At 44.6% G+C, this 16,818-nt stretch overlaps 1 protein-coding gene across 2 annotated transcripts in view; it reads right to left on the reverse strand.

Annotated features, from left to right (window-relative positions):
- The window catches only part of LOC123950953 (nuclear autoantigenic sperm protein), a 45,279-nt gene extending 29,634 nt beyond the window's left edge, over positions 1–15,645 (reverse strand). For both annotated transcript variants that reach the window (XM_046019484.1, XM_046019478.1), the window contains exon 1: positions 15,479–15,645. In XM_046019484.1, coding sequence (XP_045875440.1) covers positions 15,479–15,537 — 59 coding nt within the window. In that variant the 5' untranslated portion in view covers positions 15,538–15,645. The remainder of the gene's footprint in view (positions 1–15,478) is intronic.
- Between the last annotated feature and the right edge of the window lie 1,173 nt (positions 15,646–16,818).

Consider the following 16,818-nt stretch of genomic DNA (forward strand, 5'->3'; position numbering starts at 1 on the left):
CTCAAATACATAAAATCTTTTTTTTTTTCCTTCCCCATACAGGCTTGCTTTTAATTCCACTCAGCCCATTGAGAGAAGCTGGCAAAACTGGAATGATACCAGTACACCAAGGTGCGCGCTACTTCCCTGTGGCCCCCAGGACACAGCCACGCTGGCCCCTGTACACGGGGCAGGATCCTTTTTAAAAAATACCTTAGGGGCACCTGGGTGGCTCAGTGGGTTAAAGCCTCTGCCTTCGGCTCAGGTCGTGATCCCCGGACCTGGGATCGAGCCCCGCGTCGGGCTCTCTGTTCAGCAAGGAGCCTGCTTCCTGCTCTCTCTCTGCCTGCCTCTCTGCCTATTTGTGATCTCTGTCTGTCAAATAAATAAAATCTTTAAAAAAATAAATAATTAAAAGAGTGCCCGGGTGGCTCAACTGGTTAAGCAGTTTGGCTCAGGTCATGATCCTGGAGTGCTAGGATCCAGTCCCACATCAGGTTCCCTGCTTAGAGTGAGTCTGCTTCTGCCTCTGACCCTCCCCCCTCATGCTCTCTCTCTTTCTCTCTCCCAGATAAGTAAATAAAATCTTTAACTAAATAAGTGAGTAAATAATAAAAAATACCTTTAAGGGGCGCCTGGGTGGCTCAGTGGGTTAAAGCCTCTGCCTTCGGCTCAGGTCATGATCCCAGGGTCCTGGGATCGAGCCCCGCATCGGGCTCTCTGCTCAGCAGGGAGCCTGCTTCCTCCTCTCTCTCTCTCTGCCTGCCTCTCTGCCTACTTGTAATTTCTGTCTTTCAAATAAATAAATAAAATCTTTAAAAAAAAAAAAAATACCTTTAAAAAATAACAGTGTAGGGGCGCCTGGGTGGCTCAGTGGGTTAAGGCTCTGCCTTCAGCTCGGGTCATGATCTCAGGTCCTGGGATCAAGCCCCACATCGGCCTCTTTGCTCAGCCGGGAGCCTGCTTCCCCCTTTCTCTCTGCCTGCTTGTGATCTCTCTCTGTCAAATAAATAAATAAAATCTTTAAAAAAAAAACAGTGTAAAGCACTCACCAGTGATAAATTTATTTCCATTGTTTGTGGCCTAGACAAGTAAAAAGGGCCTGAACTAAGTTAATACTAGTGTAGTCTGAAGAAGAGATGGATTAAAGCAGTGGTTCTCAAACTTCGGTCAACCTGGGAATCACTTGGAGAACATTTAAATGCTAAGTGAAATAAGTCAGAGAAAAATACCATATTCCACTCATATGTGGAATTTAAGAAACAAACAAACGAACAAAGAAAAAGACAAAAAACCAGACTCTTAAGGGAATTACTAGTTACCAGAGGTGAGGTGAGTGGGAGAATGAGTGAAATAGGTGAAGAGGATTACAAGTAAGCACACTATGGGCACCTGGGTGGCTCAGTTGGTTAAGCAACTGCCTTCAGCTCAGGTCATGATCCTGGAGCCCTGAGAAGGAGTCCCGCATCAGGATCCCAGCTCCACCCTGAGGAGGAGTCCCGCATCAGGATCCCAGCTCCACAGGGAGTCTGCTTCTCCCTTCTCATGCTCTCTGTCTCTCACAAATAAATAAATAAAAACAATTTTTTAAAAAGTACACTAATCATGATGAACACTGAGTAATGTGTAGAATTGTTGAATCACTATACTGTATGCCTGAAACTTAGGTAATACTGTATGTTAATTATAGAATATAATTTTTTAAGTAAAAGAGAGTTACCCTACAGATATACTAGTCCATCATTTATTACAAGGTTATTATTCACTGTAGCACTAACTGTAATAACATAATATCGGAAACAACTCACAAACCTATCAGTAGGGAATCTGTTGAGACATCCACAGACTAGAACAGAAGGCATCCATAAAAAAAAATTAAGGAAACTACGCCCTGATGAGGAAAGATCTCCATGATGTATTACTGAATGCTCCGAAATGTGTCAAGTAGGCTACCACTTACACAACAATGTAGACTTAATAACTACATACTGTTTGCTTCTATATGCATAAGACCGTCATTGAGGGATACATAATAAATTCCTAACACTGGGTCACTCTGAGAAGAAAAACTTTTTGACTAGGAAGCAAGGGGTAGAGGGACATTTCACTATATAACTAACACTCTGGATTTTAAATCAGGAATGGATTTTCTGTTCAAGAAAGTAAAATACTGGAGCGCCTGGGTGGCTCAGTGGGTTATGCCTCTGCCTTCGGCCCAGGTCATGATCTCAGGGTCCTGGGATCGAGCCCTGCATCGGGTTCTCTGTTCAGCAAGAAGGCTGCATCCCCCTCTCTTTCTGCCTGCCTCGCTGCCTACCTATGATCTGTCAAATAAACAAAATCTTTAAAAAAAAAAAAAAAGTAAGTAAGTAAGTAAAATATTTTTTAAAAATCGGATACCCGTGGCGCCTGGGTGGCTCAGTCATAGGGTGTCTGCCTTCAGCTCGGGTCGTGTTCCCGGGGTCCTGGGATCAAGCCCCGCATGGGGCTCCCTGCCTGCTTCTCCATCTCCCACTCCCCCTGCTTGTGTTCCCACTCTCACTATCTCTGTCAAATAAACAGAATCTTAAATAAAAAAAAATTTTTTTAAATCAGATACCCACCGAGGTGCCTGGGTGGCTCAGTGGGTTAAAGCCTCTGCTGTCAGCTAAAGTCATGATCCCAAGGTCCTGGGATCAAGCCCCGCTTCGGGCTCTCTGCTCAGCAGGGAACCTGTTTCCCCTCCTTTCTCTCTCTGCCTGCCTCTCTGCCTACTTGTGATCTCTGTCTGTCAAATAAATAAATAAATCTTTAAAAAAAAAAAAAAAATCAGATACCCACCAATATGGCCTCACCTTCTCATACAATCAGCTGAAGTTAAATAATGACCACTCACTTCAAGGAAGGAAAATTTACTACAATCCCTATCACTTCACTTACTCCTATTTGGCCCTCTAGACTTAACATTTCTAAGCCCTATTATAGAATACCACACTAATAAATACTGGTGACTGTTTGAAAATTAGAAAAGAGTCCAGAATTTTTATTTCTGGGGTTGGGACACTTGAGCGCTAGCCAACCAAAATAAGGTGAAAATTGTGGGACTTACAAGTTGATTTTGAGGTGCTTAAGAAAAACTACATGGTTAACATTCAATAGAGAATTCAGAGCAAACATCTGACTGCCAAACATAATACATGCAGTACTTATTCATTTTCATTTAATCCTCTCACAAACCTGTGGCAGATGGCAATGCTCCTATTTTAAAGAGAAATAATGCAATTACACAGGTCATTTGGTAACATATATGACACCATCCCATTTCAATTTTCCATTGACTTTCTGTATTCTGCAAGATTAAGCTCTAAGGAAAAAACTCGTATCTTATTCTAGCTGTATCCTAGCACCATGCTTAATGCCTGGCACTAATCAGTATTTGTTAAAATAAGTGACCAATCCTGAATCACTACAGTAGAATTAGAGCCAAGTGACTCTGTCCTTTAGCATGTGAGGTGCCTCAGTTTCATCAACTATAATTAACAGTGCCTATCTCACAGGATTTGTTTTAAAAATTAAAAAAGAAAGTTCACAAAAGACATCATTCAATGTTTGATATATAATGAGTCAATAGCAATTACTAACAATGAAACAGACAGGAAGAAATGGAGGTAATATCAAAGAAAAATAAAATTAGGAGGGAGTGACTAGTATCAGATTCAGAAAAAAGGTCAAGAACTAATTAGAGGGGTGCCTGGGTGGCTCAGTGGGTTAAGCCTCTGCCTTCGGCTCAGGTCATGATCTCGGGGCCCTGGGATCGAGCCCCGCATCGGGCTCTCTGCTCAGCAGGGAGCCTGCTTCCCTTCATCTCTCTGCTTGCCTCTCTGCCTACTTGTGATCTCTGTCAAATAAATAAATAAAATCTTAAAAAAAAAAAAAGAACTAATTAGAAAGCTAAGAATAAGGACTAATTTAGCACACAGACAATCTGAGTACTTTTAGCAATGTTGTTTAGATGGCATGAAGGGAAAGCAGCCAGACTGATACAAACTGAACAAATGTGTATACTCTGTACACACCTGCCCTATTATGATCTGACCAACAGAAACTGAAACTGATTCATCTTTGTATCTCTAAAACCTAACACATTAAGTATAAATTAAATACATTTGCTAAATGGTTAAGCAAACAGAAGGAAAGGAAAAAAAAGGGATCTAGGAAGGCATATTCTTGTCTAAAGAAGTTTGACTATGAAGTTAAAGCAGCAAAAACTGGTGCCAAACAGATTTATGATAGAGAAATGGTTTTTAAATGTGTCCATTTTAGGGGCGCCTGGGTGGCTCAGTGGGTTAAAGCCTCTGCCTTCGGCTCAGGTCATGATCTCAGGGTCCTGCGATGGAGCCCCGCATCAGGCTCTCTGCTCAACGGGAAGCCTGCTTCTCTCTCTCCCTCTGCCAGCCTCTCTGCCTACTTGTGATCTCTCTCTGTCAAATAAATAAATAAAATCTTAAAAAAAAAAAAAAAAAAAAAAACGTCCATTTTAGGATGCTTAAATGCCGAGGAGACTGCTATCTTCGAGGAAAAAGAGGAAGCACCAAGAGACCAAACAGGTAGTTGCTGCTGAACAACTAGATGTGGAGGGTGGGTGGGAAGCAAATCTCCAATTATTATCTTCAAGATATTTTTTAACATAAACTCTCTATGAAGAAAGTATTATATATTCAGAGTTTTCTTCTGAAAACCCTTAAGTTCCCTAAGAGGTCTCAACCCTCTAACCATTTATTCTGTTTCTGCTATAGCCAAGCAGCTGAATGAACATCCTAAGAAAACATACAAGAGCACTGAATGGACTCACTTCACATTGTTTTTTAAGATTTTATTTATTTGTCAGAGAGAGAGAGAGAGAGTGCACAAGCAGGGGGAGCAGCAGGCAGAGGGGGGAAGCAGGCTCCCTGCTGAGCAAAGTCCTGGATCCCAGGACTCTGGGTTCATGACCTGAGCTGAAGGCAGACACTTAACCGACTGAGCCACCCCAGGCACCCTCACTAAATTCTTGCCACAAACATAAAACAAGAAAAACGCTGGCAATCCTACCACACATCCTACAGAATTTTTTCTTCATGAATATTTTTTCCATCTCTCCAAAGTGACTATTTCTTCTTCAAATCTCCTATACTCTACTATACTCCTCCCCCTTACTTCTAACCAGACCTTGCTTCATGCTTCATGGAACAGAAACAATTGGGCCTTCTTTCACCACACCAAAACTACCAACCTGTTTGCATGTATATCCCTATTTTCTGTTATCCTTATTTCTATAAATAAAGTTTCCATGCTAGAATCTTCATATAGCTGGTCCCTTTGTCACTCACATATCATAGAGGCAATCCTTGACCATGCAAACTAAATTAATCATCCAGTTACTTTCACCTTAATAATGGGTAAATTAAGATAAGCATCTGTACAATATTTTATCACTAACATTCTCTAATCTACGTATTTAGTCTATACCAAGTAATGGAAGCTTCATCTGAGAAAATGGACCTCCTCTGTCTCTTTAAATGTGGTACCTCTAGTAACCAAAATAAATGTTCAGTAAATATAGAGGAAATATGGTTATGACCTGGGAGACAAGAAAACAGCTTCACAAAATTTTCCTTAAAGAATGACCAGGGGTTGGGGCGCCTGGGTGGCTCAGCGGGTTAAAGCCTCTGCCTTCAGCCCAGGTCATGATCCCAGGGTCCTGGGATCGGGCCCCACATCTGGCTCTCTGCTTAGCGGGGAGCCTGCTTCCTCCTCTCTCTCTCTCTGCCTGCCTCTCTGCCTACTTGTAATCTCTGTCAAATAAATAAATCTTAAAAAAAAAAAAAAAAAGAATGACCAGGGGCACCTGGGTGGCTCAGTCTGTTAAAGGTCTGCCTTATGTTCAGGTCATGATCCCAGGAGCCTGGGACTGAGCCCTGCTTCGGGGTCCCTGATCAGCCGGAAGCCTGCTTCTCCCTCTGCCTCTGCCTCTGCGTGCAGCTCCCCTTGCTTGTGCTTCTGCTCTTCTCTGTCAAACAAATAAAATCTTAAAAAAAAAAAAAAAAAAAAAGTCTGGGGCGCCTGGGTGGCTCAGTGGGTTAAGGCCTCTGCCTTCAGCTCAGGTCATGATCCCAGGGTGCTGGGATCAAGCCCCACATCAGGCTCTCTGCTCAGCAGGGAGCCTGCTTCCTCCTCTCTCTGCCTGCCTCTCTGCCTACTTGCGATCTCCGTCTGTCAAATAAATAAATAAAATCTTAAAAAAAAAAACAAAAAACTCCTTTGTTCAAAAAAAGAATTCGTTAACTTGTAGAGTCTCCCCTACTATCGCCACCACAAGAAACAGGAAACCAGAATCCCCAATAGCTCAGTGGGTTGGGCCTCTGCCTTCGGCCTAGGTCATGATCTCAAGGTCTTGGGATCAAGCCCTACATCGGGCTCTCTACTCAACAGGGAGCCTGCTTCCCTCTCTCTCTCTGCCTGCCTCTCTGCCTACTTGTGATTTCTGTCAAATAAATAAAAATCTTAAAAAAAAAAAAAAAAGGAAACAGGAAACCAAGGCCCACAGTGTCAACCAGAAAAGTTTTCCAGGCACCTAATTATATTTATCATCATCTATCATCCTCCCTACAAAGTTTTAATTTACCCTTACAAATAAATATAAGCTCAATGTCCACCTGATAGAATGGATAAAAGTATAGTATATTCATACAGTGGAGCACTATATAGCACAAAGAAATCACTAAAAGAGTATGTAATGTGTATGATTCTCATAATATTGAGTATAAGCAACCAGATATCACTACACAGTGCATAATTCAATTTATATAAAGTTCAAAAACTGATAAAACTAACCTATTATGTTAGAAGTCAGAAGAGCTACCTTTGAAAGGAGGAATTTGACTGGGGGGGGGAGGGGTCCAGTTCCATAGTGGGTTTGTTTTTTTTTTAAGATTTTATTTATTTGACAGAGATCACAAGTAGGCAGTGAAGGGGTGAGCAGGCTCCCCGCTGAGCAGAGAAGAGGATGCGGGACTCGATCCCACCTGAGCCAAAGGCAGAGGCTTTAACCCACTGAGCTACCCAGGCCCCCCCATAGCATTTTGTTTCAAATTTTCCCTTATGAAAGCTCACTCAGCTATACGCTTTCCATTTGTGCACTTTTTGTAGTATGTTTTACTTCAACAAAATATACTGAAAAACAGGTAATTTTTGTTGTTTTTTTTTAATTTATTTATTTGACACACAGAGAGATCACAAGTACACAGAGAGGCAGGCAGAGAGAGAAGGAGGGAAACAGGCTCCATGCTGAGCAGAGAGCCCGATGTGGGACTCGATCCCAGGACCCTGAGATCATGACCCGAGCCGAAGGCAGCAGCTTAACCCACTGAGCCACCCAGGCGCCCTAATTTTTGTTTTAAATTTAATGACTTGGGGCACCTGGGTGGCTCAGTTGTTAACCACCTGCCTTCAACTGAGGTCATGATCCCAGATCAAGCCCCACATCAGGCTCCAGGCTCAGCGGGAAGCCTGCTTCTCCCTCCTAGTCCCCCTGCCTGTGTTCCTTCTCTCCCTGTCTCTCTGTCAAATAAATGAAATCTTTAAGAAAAAAAATTAAATAAATTTAATGACTTGCTTTGTACTTTTAATTATTCTTAAACAAACAAACTAGTGGCCCCAGGGTGGTTGAGTTGGTTGAGCATCTGCCTTTGCCTCAGGTCTTGATCCCAGGATTCTGGGATTAAGGCCAGCATCTGGTTTCCTGCTCAGCGGGGAGTCTGCTTCTCCCTCTCCCTGCCACTTCCCAGGCCGGTGCTCACTAGTCCTGTTAAATAAATAAAATCTTAAAAAAAAAATTTTTTTAATATCAAATTTAAAAAGCAAGGATCTACAATCAATCAGATACTTTTGAATAATTAAGACCTAACTTCTGGAGCACGTGGGTGGCTCAGTCTCTTGAGTGGCTGACTCAGGTCATGATCTTGGGGTCCCAGACTGAGCCCCCAACAGCCTCCCCACTCAGCAGGCAGTCTACTTCAGAATCTCTCTCTCCATCTCCCGCTCTCTGCCCCCCATCACCACACTCTCTCAATAAATATACCTTTAAAAACAAAAGTTTTTAGGGGCGCCTGGGTGGCTCAGTGGGTTAAGCTGCTGCCTTCGGCTTGGCTCATGATCTCAGGGTCCTGGGATCGAGTCCCGCATCGGGCTCTCTGCTCAGCAGCGAGCCTGCTTCCCTCTCTCTCTCTCTGCCTGCCTCTCTGTCTACTTGTGATCTCTCTCTGTCAAATAAATAAATAAAATCTTTAAAAAAAAAAGTTTTTAAAAGTTTTATGTAGTCTTATCTATTTTTCTTTTGTTGTCTATGCTTTTGGTACCCTATCCAAGACCAAGTCCAATATCACGGAGCTTTTATCTTCTGCTTTCTCTCATGAATTTTGGTTTCAGGCCTTACATTTAGGTGTTTAATCCATTTTCACCCCAGTTTCCTATACGGTGTAAGATAAGGGTCCAACTTCATTCTTCTGCATCAGCATATCCAGTTTTCCCAACACCATTTGTTGAAGAGACTATTCTTTCCTCATAAAGTGGTCTTGGCATCTCTGTCAAAGATCATTTGACCCGGGTGGCTGGGTGGCTCAGTGGTTTAAGCCTCTGCCTTCGGCTCAGGTCATGATCCCAGGGTCCTGGGATGGAGTCCCGCATCAGACTCTCTGCTTGGCAGGGAGCCTGCTTCCTCCTCTCTCTCTCTCCCTGCCTGCCTCTCTGCCTACTTGTGATCTCTCTCTGTCAAATAAATAAATAAAATCTTAAAAAAAAAAAAAAAAAAAAAAAGATCATTTGACCCTACATGAGGATTTATTTCAGGACTTTCTATTCTGTTCATTGGTATATTTGTCTGTCTTTATGCCAGTTACCACAGTTTTCATCATCGTAGCTTTGTAATGTTGTGAAATCATAAGTGGGCTCTCCAACTCTGCTCTTTTTTAAAAACTGCTATGGCTTTTTGGGATCTCTTGAGATTCCTTATAAATTGTAGGATGAAACTCCTATTTCTGCAAAAATGCCATTGAAATTTTGATATAGATTGTTGTGTGGAATCTATAAATCTCTTTGGTAGTATGGACATCTTTTTTTTTTAATTTTTATGATAAACAATAAATCTGTAAATAAATAATATCTTTTAAAAGGGGGAAGGCACCTGGGTGACTCAGTTCATGACTCCAGGGTCCTGGGATCAGAATCCTGCATCAGACTCCCTGCTCCATGGGGAGCCTACTTCTCCCTCTCCCTCTGCCTGCTTGTACTCTGTCATACAGATAGATCTTTTTAAATCTAGAGTGTGCTTGAGCAAGGGGAAGGTGGAAGGAGAGGGGAAGACTCTCAAGCCAACTCCTTGCTGAGAGCATAGCCAGATGCAGGGTTCAATCTCAGGACCTCGAGACTATCACCTGAGCTGAGAGAGAAACCAAGGCACCCAAACGACTGAGCCACTCAAGCACCCCAGAACACCTTAATATTAAGCATTCCAACCCAAATCAGGGCAAGTCTTTCCATTTATTTGTATCTTCTTGAATTTTTCAGCCACGTTTTATAGTTTTTACTACAAAAGTCCGGTCAAGGGGCACATAAGTGGCTCAGTCGGTTGGGCCTCGGACTCTTGGTTTTGGCTCAGGTCACGATTTCACTATGAGTTATGGGTTATGGGTTATGAGATGGAGCCCTGTGTCGGGCTCCATGCTTGGTAGTCTGCTTGAGGATTCTCTTCCTCTGTCCCTCCCCCTACTCTCACGCACCCAGGCTCAAACTATCTCTCAAATAAGTCTTTAAAAAGTTTGTACAAGTTTTTCACTCCTTCATCTGGCTTATAGCTAGTATATAACTCTTTGATTCTATTTTAAATGGAATTGTTTCCTTTTCAGATTGTTATTCTTGTATAAAAGCACAACTGATTTTAAGATTTTTTTTTTTTTTTTTTTTTTTTTTTGACTGAGAGAAACCACAAGTAGACAGAGGCAGGCAGAGAGAGGGAGAGGGAAGCAGGCTCGCTGCCGAGCAGAGAGCCCGATGCGGGACTCGATCCCAGGACCCCGAGATCATGACCTGAGCCGAAGGCAGCGGCCTAACCCACTCAGCCACCCAGACGCCCCAAGATTTTATTTTTAAGTAATCTACACACCCAACATGGGTCTCAAACTCAACCCTGCATCAATAGTCACATGCTCCACTGACTGAGTCAGCTCCTTTCCCCAAAATGCAACTGATTTTTAACTTAGTAACTTAAAACTTTGCAAGGAACCTGGCTGGCTCAGTCAGTGGAGGATACAACTCTTGATCTCAGGGTCTTACATTCCAGCCCCATGTTGCAGGTAGAGGTTATATAAAAAATAAAACCTTAAACAAACAAAACTGCAGAATTCATTCATTAGTTCTAACACGTTTTTTTGTATGTAGTCTTTAGGGTGGACCTCATTTAAAATTTGATTTACTTATATTTTTTAAAGATTTATTTATTTATTTTTTTTTTTTTAAAGATTTTATTTATTTATTAGAGAGAGAGAGAGAGCAAGCACAGGCAGAGGCAGAGGGCAAAGCAGGCTCCCCGCCAAACAAGGAGCCCGATGTGGGACTCGATCCCAGGACGCCGGGATCATGACCTGAGCCGAAGGCAGTCGCCCAACCAACTGAGCCACCCAGGGCGCCTGGGTGGCTCAGTGGGTTAAGCCTCTGCCTTTGGCTTAGGTCATGATCTCGGGGTCCTGGGATCAAGCCCTGCCAAGCAGGCTCTCTGCGCCCACTTCCCCTTTTTCGCTGCCTGCTGCTCTGCCTACTTGTGATCTGTGTCAAATAAACAGATAAAATCTTAAAAAAAAAAAAAAATTATTGAAGAGAGAGACAAAGAGACTGAGACAGAGAGAGAAAGAGGGCATGCCAGCAGGGAGAGGGGCAGAAGGAGAGAAAGACATAAGCCGACTCCCCATGCAGAACCCCATGCAGTGCTCATCTCATGAACCTGAGATCATGACCTGAGCCGAAACCGAGAGTCAGACACTCAACTGACCAAGCTACCCAGGTGCCCGTATTTTATTTATTTTTAAAAATCTTAATTCTAAAAAAAAAAATAAAAATAAAAATAAATTTAAAAATTTAATTCTAGTTAATATATACCTATATTGTATTAGTTTCAAGTGTGTAATACAGTGATTCAACAATTCTTTTTTTTTTTAAGATTTTATTTACTTGACAGAGTGAGACACAGTGAGAGAGGGAACACAAGGAGAGGAAGTGGGAGAGGGAGAAGCAGGCTTCCCACCAAGCAGGGAGCCCAATGAGGGGTTCCATCCCAGGACTCTGGGATCATGATCTGAGCTGAAGGTATGGCTTAGTGAATGAGCCACCCAGGCACCCCTGATTCAACAATTCAATACACAGATTAGTGCTCATCACGGTAAATGTACTTTTTTTCTTTTTTAAGTTGGCTCCAGGCCCAGCATGGGGTTTGAACTCACAACCCCAAGACCAAAAGTCCCAATGTCTGTAACTGAGCCAGCCAGGTGCCCAGGATAACTGCACCTTTAATACTCTTCATTTATTTCACCCATCAACCCACCCACCTTCCCCCTGGTAACCATTAGCTTGTTCTCTATAGTTAAGAGTCTCTGTTTTGGTTTGTCCTTCTCTTTGTCCAGTTGTTTTGCTTCTTAAATTGAGTAGACCTCATTCTTTAAAGTGGTAGTGAAGAATGCTCTTGGACATGTATATAATTAGCATTACCAAGGTTAATGGGATATGATGATGAGTTAATTGTCTTAAGAGTACAAGGTCAGGAGTGCCTTCAGCTCAGGTCCTGATCTCCAAGTTCATGGATGGAGCCCCTTGTGGGGCTCCAATCAGCAGAGACTGCTTCTCCCACTCCTTCTCCCTCTGCCCCTCCTCCCCACTTGTGGGTGCGCTCTCTCTCAAATAAATAAAAAAGTACAAGGTCATGCTCCTCTTATTGAGAAATAATTTCAACATTTATTCCATTTATTTTTCTGTTCTGACCTCAAAAAAGCATCTTGACATTACCAAATAACAATTCAACTAAAACAATCTAATAGTTTTTTATTGTTTTCCCCCCAGACCCACCAGAGGGACTCTTCTCCCACTTATACATCTGAGCTGTAATACCTATCTTAACTTGGGGCGCCTGGGTGGCTCAGTGGGTTAAAGCCTCTGCCTTCGGCTCAGGTCATGATCCCAGGGTTCTGGGATCGAGCCCCGCATCGGGCTCTCTGCTCTGCGGACAGCCTGCTTCCTCCTCTCTCTCTCTGCCTGCCTCTCTGCCTACTTGTGATCTCTGTCTGTCAAATAAATAAATAAAATCTTAAAAAAAAAAAAAAATACCTATCTTAACTCCTCCACCCCACTGAAAAATAGGTACTCAGGTATTCTGGCTAAATCTTTCACACAAATAATTACAACATTAATTCATCATAACTCCATAGAGCTAACCCACAAGAAGTTATCTTAATCTTATTTTAAATACCAAAATACTAAGCACTAACATAACCCCTACACACCAACACAGAGGAAACAAACCATATGTGGAAATAGAAATGATAAACCCAGAACTTAAAGATTACTGAGCTGGGGCACCTGGGTGGCTCAATGGGTTAAAGGCTCTGCCTTCGGCTCAGGTCATGATCCCAGGGGTCCTGGGGTTGAGCCCCGCATCGGGCTCCCTACTCAGTGGGAAGCTTCTCCCTCTACCACTCCCCCTCTGCTTGTGTTCCCTCTTTCGCTGTCAAATAAAATCTTAAAAAAAAAAAAAAAAGATGTCTTTAAAAAAACTGTAAAAGAAAATATTAATAGTAAGATTTTATTTGAGAGACCATGCGCACACGAGCAGTGGGAGAGGGGCAGGAGGAGACAGAGAGGCAGACTCCCCACTGAGCAGGGAGCTGGATGCTGGACCTTACCCCAAGAATCTGGGATCATCAATTGTGCTCAAGGCAGATACTTAACTGACTGAGCCACCCAGGTGCCCTAAACAAGCCATTTACTTTCTTTTTTCTTTTAACATTTTACTTATTTGACAGAGAGCACGTGAGCGAGTGAGCACGGACAGAGGGAAAGTGAGAAACAGGCTCCCCGCAGAAGGGGCAGCCTTAAGAGTAGTTCAATCCCAGGACACCAGGACCATGGCCTGAGCCGAAGGCAGACACCTAATTAACTGACTGAGCCACCCAGGTGCCCCTAAAAGTCTTCCCCCTCCCCGATTTATTTATTTATTTGACAGAGAGACAGTGAAAGAGGGAATACAAGCAGGGAGAGTGGAGAGGGAGAAGCAGGCCTCCCACTGAGCAGGGAGCACCATGCGGGGCTCAACCCTAGGACCCTGGGATCATGACCTGAGCCAAGGCAGACACTTTAGGACTGAGCCACCCAGATGCCCCAAGAAGTCATTTTATACACTTTACCTCTGAATACCCCATTAACTTATTTAACTGAGAAATGCCATTTTTACCATTCCCTCAGACTAGCTAATTAGGTTTTCATGTAATTTACTCTCAAAGTAAGCTTTTTCATGGGTAATGAAAATATAAAAATGAAATACTGGGGTTTAATCCAGACTGTGCCACTTATGAATTGGGAAATTATTTCACCACTCTAATCTTGATTCTTCTTACCTATAAAAGGAAATTAACTACTTCACAGCAAACTCAAGTGGCTCAAGTAAAAATATTCAAAAAAGCACTTAATACATACAATTGGTAGATTTTAGCTTGCAACTCATGGTTGGAACTTAATAGTTTCTTTTCCTTTCTGGAGGCACATGAGTACTTTCTCAGTGTATGACCTGCCAGGAAGCTGGAGTTCACCACTAACTTAACTTTAGCTATACACAGATAACAATCTGAATATCTGCAATTCTTACTGGCTGCATAATTTTATCTCAAAACCAAACCAAATCTTTAATACTTTTAAGGGCTGAGAGGGCAAGGATCTCTAAATGGAATGATTGCTAGAGTTCTCCAGCACACCATAAAATGGTCTCCTGAGCATCAGTCTCAAGTAAGAGTTCCTTATTTTTAAAGAAGGGGGGAAAAAAAAAAAGATACCACACCACTCACAAAGCACAAGCTATTCCTGTCCTATCAAATCAATGAATGAGGCCGAAAACGGAGCTTGAAACTAAAAATTGTATTTTCTCTAAGAGTTCCCACGTGATCCTGAGGGTAGTTTGTCCACTGCTCAACGTGAACCCAAAAGAAAAACAAACCAAGTGGTAGGCAGCGTAGGTAGAGATAAGTAAATCTCTAGTAACTTGGAATGTACCAACACCATCAGAGTGTAAGTCTATAAACTCATCATAAAACCTCACAGCAACCTCTTTATAGTGGAGGAAGCGAACTTCTAAGGTGCAGAAGGGAAAAAATAAAACCAGGCCCCTAAAATCAAGGGATGATTGGGAATTTAGACCCACCAGATGGAAACGGCACTTGCTTCCTCGAATTAACTGAGTGTCCCCTCCCACTGTTCAAGAAATACCTTGTCTGACAAGAACTGTAGCGCTTTCAAAGCAATCGTTTCTACCCAGTCCACCTAATACATTTCGCGCATACAACCGCCCATTCACCTAGCAACCAAACACTGACTGAAGTAAGGAGTTCCACGCAGCGCTAGGTGAAGATGCTTTGCGTCCCGATACAATCCCTCTGAAGCAGCCAAGTTTCTCGTCAGCACTCCCGGGGCCTAAAGAGTCACTATGCTCTCCACCACAGGCCTAAGAACAAGGAAAGCTCAGAGGCGGAGGGCAGGAGATGGGCGAGGAGACGGTAGCAAACGAGTTTCACCACGCCACACCGCGGAAGTTGGATAATCTCCGCGAACCGCACAGCCCCGAACAATGGAGTTTTCCCGCCTCCTCGGGACCCCGCCCCCTGCTCCCGAGCCAGCCGAGGAAAGCTAACCCTAGCGCGCGTGGCCCCGCCCCCTGAAGGCCCGCCCCCTCCCGAGCCCACCGGGCCAGCCTCCCTCCTCGTGCAAGGGTGGTTTTTTTTTCGTGGGTTTTTTTCTTTTTTTTTTTTTTGGCGCCAAATCTGTTAGTTATTTTCCCGGGTTGTTTAGGGACACTACTGGATGCGCGAGCCAGGAGTGCAGGGACAGCACGGGCATAAAGACAGACAGGAGCCCTGTGGCCCCGCCTCCTCCCCGATAGCCCCGGGCCGGGGGAGGAAGGAGAGGGGCAGACGATGGAGCAGCCGCCGCTGCCCCCGGCAAGATGGCGGCCGCGAAAAGCGGGGCAGGGGGCGCCAGCCGACTAGTGTTACTGCTAAAGCGTGAGGTTCTCTGCAAAGGGTGGGCTTCTACAGTCCGGGCCTCCCCGAACTGCGACGGCTGCTCGGTGGGAAGCAAGTCCTTCCTCTCACGAGCCTGTCCCTCCCAGGGAGCCCCCGTCCACCACCCCCTCCCCGTGGACTGGCCAGTGCCTCAAGCTCTCCACGGTCCCGCTTACTTGTCGGCGGAAACCAGCTCCGCAGCGATGGCGGCAGTGGCTGTGGACTCTGCGGCCATCGTTCCCCTGAGGTGGCGGACCAACGGGCGGAACAGAGTCTGTGAGGAAAACAGGGAATTCGGGACGCCAGAGACCTATACAGAGACAGAAAATGGCAGATTGGAGACCCCGCGCGGCTGGGCCCCTTTATATACCAGAGCCCTTTGCCCCGCCCATCCACTTCCGGATCCTCCCCCTTGAGTTTAAAGGGCCAGGACTGCCCCAGTCCAGCCCAAGGACACTCTCCCCCTCGCGGTCTTTATCTGCGGGGTACCTTCCCTCCCTGACCCGCTTTCCTCCCAAAAAGCAACTTCCTGCTTCTCTAGCAAGTTGCGTAAGAACTGGAATCTTGGTACTACAACTCCTGACTGGGCGTCGGCCAGCGGCTTCCACATAAGGGGAAACTGGTGCTGCTCTGCATATTTGGAGCGTGTAGCCGAGGATCTCTTTCAGGCCCTGATTTTCAGGGAGGTGACCAAAATTTCCTGCCCGTCCTCTCAGTCCTAACGGATAGACACGTAAGAACCGAGCACGGGTACAGCAGCAACGGCTAGAACTGATTTCGGTGAGAGACTCGTGGCTCTGAGCCCAAGCAACAGTTGACGCAAGAAAATGCTATCCTAGGATTGGCTACCGCCGAAACTACCGCGCTTGATTCAAAGTCAGTACTGCCGCGGGACGCTGGCTCCTCCCCTCCGGGCTGGCCCAATCCGCTGATGCCATCCTCTTAGGCCCTACCCAGACTCCAGATCCGGCTAGTTTAGTGCTCCCAGCTCTTTTCCTCCGTTCAGAGCTTCCGTTTGTCGTTTGCCCCTGTGTGCCAGAGTACCGTGCTTAGACACTTTAAAACTTTTGGCGCTTTTATTAACAACGCTATTTGTGAGATCGGGATTATCAGCCCCATTTGGTAGAAAGAGAAACCAAGATTCAGGAAGGTGTAACTTGTTCAGAAACTTGGAAGACAAGTCGGCTATGGAGAGCAGGGTGCCTCATTTCCTGCAGCTGGCAGAGTGGAAGATAACTGGTAGGCTGCAGTGGCTGCACTTTCTCACACATGAAGTATCATCCATCACCTTCCAGCCTGGCCTTCCCTACAGTGATCAACGGCGATTTTATTTCTGTCCAGGTGTTGATACCTGGGAAAGACTTCCCTACAGGGGCACCTGGGTGGCTCAGTGGGTTAAGCCTCTGCCTTCAGCTCAGGTCATGATCTCAGGGTCCTAGGATCGAGCCCCGCATCGGGCTCTCTGCTCAGCCGGGAGCCTGCTTCCTCCTCTCTCTCTGCCTGCCTATCTCTGTCG

Source organism: Meles meles, chromosome 1, assembly GCF_922984935.1.
Source record: "Meles meles chromosome 1, mMelMel3.1 paternal haplotype, whole genome shotgun sequence".
Lineage (NCBI taxonomy): Eukaryota > Metazoa > Chordata > Mammalia > Carnivora > Mustelidae > Meles > Meles meles.